The sequence below is a fragment of the Bombina bombina genome, chromosome 7 (assembly GCF_027579735.1).
Source record: "Bombina bombina isolate aBomBom1 chromosome 7, aBomBom1.pri, whole genome shotgun sequence".
Lineage (NCBI taxonomy): Eukaryota > Metazoa > Chordata > Amphibia > Anura > Bombinatoridae > Bombina > Bombina bombina.
The window spans coordinates 112385306-112393602 of record NC_069505.1 but is presented as its reverse complement, the minus strand read 5'-3'; the positions used below and the strand labels follow the sequence as shown (position 1 = coordinate 112393602).

General features: G+C 36.7%; 1 protein-coding gene across 1 annotated transcript in view; it reads right to left on the bottom strand.

Moving 5' to 3' along the window:
- Positions 1-2464: 2464 nt before the first annotated feature.
- The window catches only part of E2F8 (E2F transcription factor 8), a 44415-nt gene continuing 38582 nt past the window's right edge, over positions 2465-8297 (bottom strand). Inside the window, exons 11-13 of the mRNA XM_053688890.1 lie at positions 6344-6461; positions 5905-6257; positions 2465-3420 (exon numbers count right to left, since the gene is read on the bottom strand). Coding sequence (XP_053544865.1) covers positions 3259-3420; positions 5905-6257; positions 6344-6461 — 633 coding nt within the window. The 3' untranslated portion in view covers positions 2465-3258. The remainder of the gene's footprint in view (positions 3421-5904; positions 6258-6343; positions 6462-8297) is intronic.

Here is an 8297-nt window from a genome sequence, read left to right as displayed (position 1 = left end):
TTTGAAGACCCCTGAGCTCTGTAGAGATGAACCGGATCATGCAGGGAATACAATGAGTTGCTGACTGAAATATTTGATGCAGTAAAAGCGCCAAAAAAACGGCCCCTCCCCCTCACACACAGCAGTGAGGGAGAACAGAAACTGTCAGAAAAACAGATTAAGCTATTCACTCAGTACCTCAGTAAATGAAAACGATTTTACATTCCAGCAAAAACGTTAAACATAATCTCTAGTTATTAAACAGCTTTATGTATTTCTTACAGTGTAATTCTAGTGAAGTACCATTCCCCAGAATACTGAAGTGTAATCACCATAGTCCTCTCACACATCCTATCTAGTCGTTGGGTGCAAGAGAATGACTGGGAGTGACGTAGAGGGGAGGAGCTATATGCAGCTCTGCTGGGTGAATCCTCTTGCACTTCCTGTTGGGGAGGAGTAATATCCCAGAAGTAATGATGACCCGTGGACTGATCACACTTAACAGAAGAAAGTGCTTAGACTACCCCACAAACAGAGAAAACAATCACTGAAAAATCAGTTAACTTGCTTAAAACGTCATGTACGTACTATTAGGAAAAAACATGACAGATAGTAAACAGGTGCTTAGTTAAATAAGTATGCATGCTGAGAGTCCCTTTCAGAAAACTGTTCTAACTCCGATTAACCGGAAGAGCAAGCACAGGCTAAGACCCAACGTAGCTCCGCCCTTCGTGGGCGTGATAATCACGTCCCAGAGCCTGTACCATAGCAAAAAAGGAAATGGAAAATGCGCTGCTGAAATAAATGGCGCCAAAACTAACCCCCGCCCTTCGTGGGAGTAATATACCTGCTCTCCCGGTCGCCATCACTATATTAAAGATAGACTGCCGGGAGATGATACACTGAACCTGGGGGCAAATTTAACATACCAGTGAAAGGTAGATGTGCCTAACATAAACGGCTTATACAACTGAAGTCAGCCAGTTGATACAAATATAAAAACAACATCCTAAACGGTTTAGCCCTCACTGCTATAGGGCATTAAACTCAGGTATCCACTCGGATTAAAAGCCCCCCAAAAGCCACTCTCCTAAGCCTCAGTGCCTCTGCAAACAAGCTGTCAGAGAATCCTCCCATAGCTGTATATAGGAGATCTATGTCCCATTAAAGTGCTATACTTTCTCTGTCCTGAATCCTTCTGTGTGCTTCAGACCCAGAGTAAAAAAGTTAGCACTTACCTTTATATTCTGCCCGACAGCAGGGCAGCTCAGCAGGTTTAGGAGGTCCTCTTCCTCCCATAGCCCTGTGGAAGATGATAAAGCCTTAGTTAAATATTGCTTAGGCTATCAGTATAAGGGCAGCATAAATATATGGGAGGCGCAGTGAGAATTATTTCCCACCAGTTCCAATTGCTCTAAAGCCACCACAAGCTCTACTGTAGAGACTGATATGGACTACGGCTACACCCTAGAACATAGCAGCACTCTCTGGCACTACTTTAAAAATAATAAACTCTTGATTGAAGAATCTTTAACTAACACCTCACTTTACCTCTTCCTATCACTAACGTAGGCAAAGAGAATGACTGGAGTGGGAGGGAAGGGAGGAGCTATATATACAGCTCTGCTGTGGTGCTCTTTGCCTCCTCCTGCTGACCAGGAGGTTAATATCCCACAAGTAAGGATGAAATCCGTGGACTCATTGTGTCTTTAAAAAGAAATTAGAGGAATGTGTGCCCCCCTCATTTAAGAGTGAAATTCCTTCTTTTACATGAGGGGGGTCTTACACCCCTCTTATTAAATAAGGAGACAGGGTGCCGTAGGCTACTGCCCCACCACAGGATATTACCTGGTCTCTGGTGGGGCAAGTGATCACTGTTTTTAACAGTTGTTAGCTGTATCTTAGGGGAACAAGTGGCCCCCATTTAAAAGAAGGCAGTCTGTCCTTTTGGTTAAGGGGTTCCTTGTTCCTCTAGTGTAAGGAGGAGATAGGGGCTTCACTAAAACAGCAGACATACTCATTTACAGCTAGCATAACTGGCCACAATAATGGGAGGTGAGATAAACATATGCACCAGGGACTTCAAGTCATTTCGCAAACCGTATATAAAAGTGAGTTTTAAATTCTATTAAACCATTTATTTCATATGTAGGTATTTTGCAATTCTGTACTTAATTGCAAATATAAACTATGCATAATATTTGTAAAAAAATGTATTTTAAAGTCCATTTAAACTCAACGGACAATTGGTTTCAGCAATGAGCAAATAATTAGGTTTATTAATAAATATATTTGTAGTAGTTTGTTATATTTAATTAGTGCATCAAACCCAATACCTCTGTTTTACTTTAAGCTGATTGTGTACATAATTTCCTGTACACTAGATTTCAGACCTTTTAAAAATATTTTTTTTTTAAAATGTAGAAATTTATTTGAAATCACGACACAGCAAATATATTGTACATAAATTCTGCAGTAAATGAAATTAATTTTGCAAACATTTAATTTGATTTACAATACATTACATAAATAATTCAAGCTTGTCATCCTTGATTTAATTGTTATAAAGCTATAAAAACAGCTTTACTGAAAGAAAGAAAAAAAAAGTAGAAAATTATACAAATTCGATTTCATCAATATTCCTACTTCAGTATAATACATCACAGTATTTCATTGTGCAAAATACATAAGTACAGTGTGCAGATATATACAAAAATAATTGTTTCCATTTTAAGTAAACAATGTGAACGTGATGTGGAGCTTTCATTATAGACACGACTATGTTATGAATAGTAATGCTTTTTAGAAACAAAAAGATAAGTCATTATTCAAGTATTAATCGGCATATCTGCCCTTTTTTAGGATATCAGGTTCGAAAACCTACTTGATAATTTTCCAGATTTTAGGAAAATGTATTTATTATTTAAAAACAAACAAAAAAATATGTTTTTTTTCATAGTAAAGGAGAATTTAATGAATTGGCTAAAACCTGTTCTAGATAATTGTAAGAAATACAATTTGCGCAGATTTGCACATAAAATAAACCAAATTATTTCTGTACGGCTACAGCTGAGATTGTTTTGCCAATTTCAATATATAAAAAAAAAAATAATTAAAAAACAAAACCTGCCTATAAAAAGTTAGAACATTCATAAATATATTTTGCAGTAATAAAGATGCCATATTAGGGTAACAGTTCATAAGGCAGCCATGCTCTGATTTACTTATGATACACAAATCAAGGTACCAACAATACAATAGTCCTGGCTAGACTATCAGTTATAAAGTGTCATCCGGCCCTACATCAAGCTTCCTTTGTGAAACAAGTATTGATCCTTGGGGATCATTATTACAAGCAGCAGGTGACGTCAGACCCCCAGGGGTGCGGAAGAAGCTTTCTTGGAACTCTTGAGATCCTTTTGGTGTCAAAGGAACACCTGGCTGTTAGAGGAAATAAAAAGCACAGCTTTATATACAGGAAGTGACAACAAATGCTTCCATGTGTCAAGAACACAAACGCTTTAGCCAGTTGTTGAACAACTTTTACAAAACAAATTTCAGATACAACTGACCAACTATTTTCTTCACCAGGAGAAATATACAGATGTTGAGTTGATAAGAGAAATTAAAGGAACTAAACAGAGTGCAATATAAAATGTTCAATTATAAAAAAACACACCCGCAAACAAAATGATACCTAGATATCCTGATGTGACTAGATACAGAATGTACTACAGAATAAGTCTAGGGTGCACTTTTTGTCCATCTTTTAGATATTGAAATAAATGGTTCAAGCTGTATCATGGAATATAAAACTGTATAACCAATTGTTTATGTATATGCACCAATTTGCCTATAATGATGTAATGTACAAAAATCTCTACTAAAAACCATTAAATAAAAAAAAAAAACTTCACCTTTGCATTGTACATTTGCCCATTGCATTGCATTATTTACAATTGCCCATTAACTGTCAATTTAAAGGGATAATCTACACCAAAATTGTTATTGTTTAAAATAATAGATAACACCTTTACTACCCATTCCCCAGCTTTGCACAAACAACATTGTTATATTAAAGGGATAGTAAACCCAAACATTTTCTTTTATGATTCAGATAGAAAATACAATTTTAAACAACTTTCCAATTTACTTCTATTATCAAATTTGTTTAATTCTCTTGTTATCCTTTGCTGAAAGAACAGCATTACACTACTGGCAGCTAGCTGAACACATCTAGTTAGCCAATCACAAGAGACAAATGTGTGCAGGCACCAATTAGGAGCAGATCCCACAGGTGTAGGATATGTGCGTATACTTTTTCAACAAAGTTATTTTGCTAAGAGGTGGCGGTTTCACCTTTTAGCCAATAGCGTGTGTGAAATACGGCTCCCAAGGGCGCAAAGCCGGATTTCCCGCACAGCATTTGGCTAAGAGATGAAAAGCAAAACAGCGATCTGCCGTAGGCTGCCTTAGCAGCTCAGAACGGCGGTCGCTTGAAACAAATAAAGGACTTTTCTGCATGAAGTATCTTATATTTCATGAATGAAAGTCTCCTTTATTTGTTCCAATAATCAAGCCTAGCGTTTCAAAAATACAAGGATTGAATGAAAGATATATTTTTGGCTTTTATGTCCCTTTAACATAAAACATATCAGATAATTCCCCTTAAAGATAAACAGATCCCAAGGTAAATATTCCCTTTATAACAATACTAGAGGGGTCTCATAACTGTAACAAGGCATCTAATAGAATCTTGCCAGATCACAGAACTTTAGAGAATCAAACCCTATTATTGTTAAAACAATACAAAATAAGCTTGTAAATTCATGAGTCCCCTTTGGTTCAAATGTTGTACACCATTGATTAGAAATGTTTTAACTGATCTGAAAAAAAATAATAAAAAAATATAATAATAATATCTATTTATCTAGTAAATGTAATTTACCCATTATAAACACAAAGACTATTTCACATTAAAACATTCAGCACCAAAGAATAAAATAAAAAAAATAAAAAAAAATTTGGGGGGGGGGGGGGAAATAAATCTCAACTTGAAATGTGCCTTTTTAAAGGGACAGTCAAGTCCAAAAAAACCTTTAATGATTTAAATAGGGCATGTCATTTTAAACAACTACCCAATTTACTTTTATCACCAATTTTGCTTTGTTCTCTTGGTACTCTTAGTTGAAAGCTAAACCTAGGAGGTTCATTTGCTAATTTCTTAGACCTTGAAGACTGCCTATAATCTGAATGCATTTTGACCACTAGAGGTCATTAGCTCAAGTGTTTCATATAGATAACATTGAGCTCATGCACGTGAAGTGACCTAGGAGTGAGCACTGATTGGCTAAAATGCAAGTCTGTCAAAAGATCTGAAATAAGGGGGCAGTCAGCTGAAGCTTAGATACAAGGTAATTACAGAAGTAAAACATGTATTATTATAACTGCAAAACTGGGGAATGAGTAAAAAAGTGATTATCTTACTTTTTAAACAACAAAAAATCTGGTGTTGACTGTCCCTTTAAATCCTGACAAAAATGTTTAAAAGAAAATAGTATATATGTACACATATTCAGTAATTTTGCCTGCCTATATTCTACAGAAATAAAGTGAGACTGCATCCTCATACACCGTGATCAGAACAGAAGCTAATTTATAAATGTCCATAATTGGCTACCACAAAACAGAACAGGAACATGAATTCCACTAAGGATTTTCAAGGGGTTATCCATAAACTGCTCTTAATTTGCACAGCCATGTAAATTGCACCAGCAAAAGGCTAGTGATAAAAGCCTTTAAATATTACTTTTGAATACAGTTTGCAAAGTGTTGCTTAGCTAGATATTTTCTATACATTATATGTATACTTATATTATTTAAATGAAAAGGGTTTTGTTTTATGGAACATAAAAAGAAACGTACCTGTTGCAGAGAGAATAGTGTTAATGCTTGCCCGTTATATGAAACAGGCGATAAGTGTTTAATGTTTAACACAGAGGCCACCTGTAGCTCTTCGGCAGAACGCTCACTTATTGGAGAAACACTAACAGAATGCGGTGTGTTGTGTGTGATCAACTCTCTGTTTTGGAGAGTGAAGCTCAGCATCGTTTGACTGGGGCTTTGAGAGGATATACAAGGAGACAGAATCCCAGGCTGGTTGGACTGACTGACCCCGGGAACAGTTGTTAAGGAACCAGGAGAAAACATTAACTTTAGAGGCGTTACACGAAGTGATGGGAAGGTTGACATATCAGAGGCGTTAACAGGAATCATTCCTGCAAAATCAGAGCATATAAACATTTATGTGATCATGCAACATTTATTTTTTTACTAAGAAGATTATATTTTATTAACTATTTACCTGTAATAGGAGAAGTAAAAATATTCTGCTCGGGGGAGGAGCCAGCGTGGTTTTTACCATTATCATTGCCAAGTGAGGCAAACTGTAATGGTATTAGATAGCCAGACGGATAGAGATTCTAGAAGAAATGTAAATTTATATATATTAAAACAAACAAAAGTATTATATATTCATTATTATATGTTACAATAAAGACAATTAAAAAGGGACAGTCTAGTCAAAATTAAACTTTCGTGTTTAATGACATTTTTCAAATTTACTTTTTATCATCAAATTTGGTTTGTTCTCTTGGTATTCTTTGTTGAAAGCTAAACTTAGGTAGGCTCATGTGCTAATTTTTAAGCCCGTGAAGGCTGCCTCTTATCTCAGTGCATTTTGACAGTTTTTTTTTTATAGCTAGACAGAGCTAGTTCAGGTGTGCCATATAGATAAAATTATGCTCACTCCCGTGGAGTCAGCACTGATTGGCTAATATGCAAGTGTCAAAAGAATTGAAATAAGGGGGCAGTGTGCAGAGGCTTAGATACAAGGTAATCACAGAGGTAAAAAGTGTATTAATATAACTGTTAGTTGTGCAAAACTCGGAAATGGGTAATAAAGGGATTATCTATCTTTTTAAACAATAAAAATTCTAAATTAAACTGTCCCTTTAAACAGAAGAAAATGCACATACCATAGTTTCAGTTAAAGGGACAGTCAAAGATAGCTAATCCCTTTATTACCCATTCCCCAGTTTTGTATAACCAACAGTTATATTAATATAATTTTTACCTATGTGATTACCTTGTATCTAAGCCTCTTCTGACAGCCTTCTGATCATATGACTTTTTTTTTTCTTCTTTTCCTTTATTGACGAATAAACATAACATCAATGAGTCGGATAATAACATCAAATCTGACAGCTCCAACAATTCAAAGTAGAATTCTAACCAAAATTTCCTAATTTCACGAAAAACATTAGTCAGTAAAGAAAAAGGAACAAAAGGAGAAATTCTTATTAAAATACATTTGTATAATCACAACTCCTCTTGTGCCATCAGGCACCAAATAAAATATTCAAAATAATATCATCAGAATGCAACTTAAAATCTATTAACAAGAATTATCTTCGACATCCATCATCAGAAAATTCAAAAAAATATAAAATGATGCTTACTTATAAAAGGAGCTAGCAGAAAGGCCCTGCTCCAGACCATCCTAGAGAAAGGAAAGAATCCTGGAAAACTTGACCTTGTGCCAGTGGACTCCACGCTCTTCACACCAGAATAAGTAGCTTCTCCACACATTATGATAGATGCGACGAGTAACCAGTTTACGAGCTTGAATGAGAGTACCAATAACTCTCTCAGAGAAACCTCTCTTGGCTAAGACTAAGAGTTCAATCTCCACGCAGTCAGCCTCAGAGAATCTATATTTTGATGAACAAAAGGACCTTGTTCCAGCAGATCCCAGCGATAAGGTAACTTCCATTGAGGAGATGATGACATCCCCACTAGATCCGCGAACCACATCCTTCGCAGCCACGATGGAGCAATCAGTATCACTGATGCCTGCTCCTGCTTAATGCGGGCCACTACTCGAGGAAGGAGAGGTAATGGCGGAAAAAGGTATATTAGACTGAACCTCCAAGACACCACTAATGCATCAATTAGCTCTGCCTGAGGATCCCTGGATCTCGACCCATACCTGGGTAGCTTGGTACTGAGACGGGATGCCATGAGATCTATCTCCGGAGTACCCCACCTGTTGCATATCTCTGCAAACACTTCGGGATGGAGACACCATTCCCCTGGATGAAAGGATTGCCTGCTGAGAAAATCCACTTCCCAGTTGTCCACACCCTGAATGTGGATCGCCAACAGTGAACAGTTGTGGGCCTCCGCCCACTCCAGAATCCGAGTTACCTCCCTCATGGCTAGGGAGCTCCTCGTTTCTCCCTGGTGGTTGATGTAAG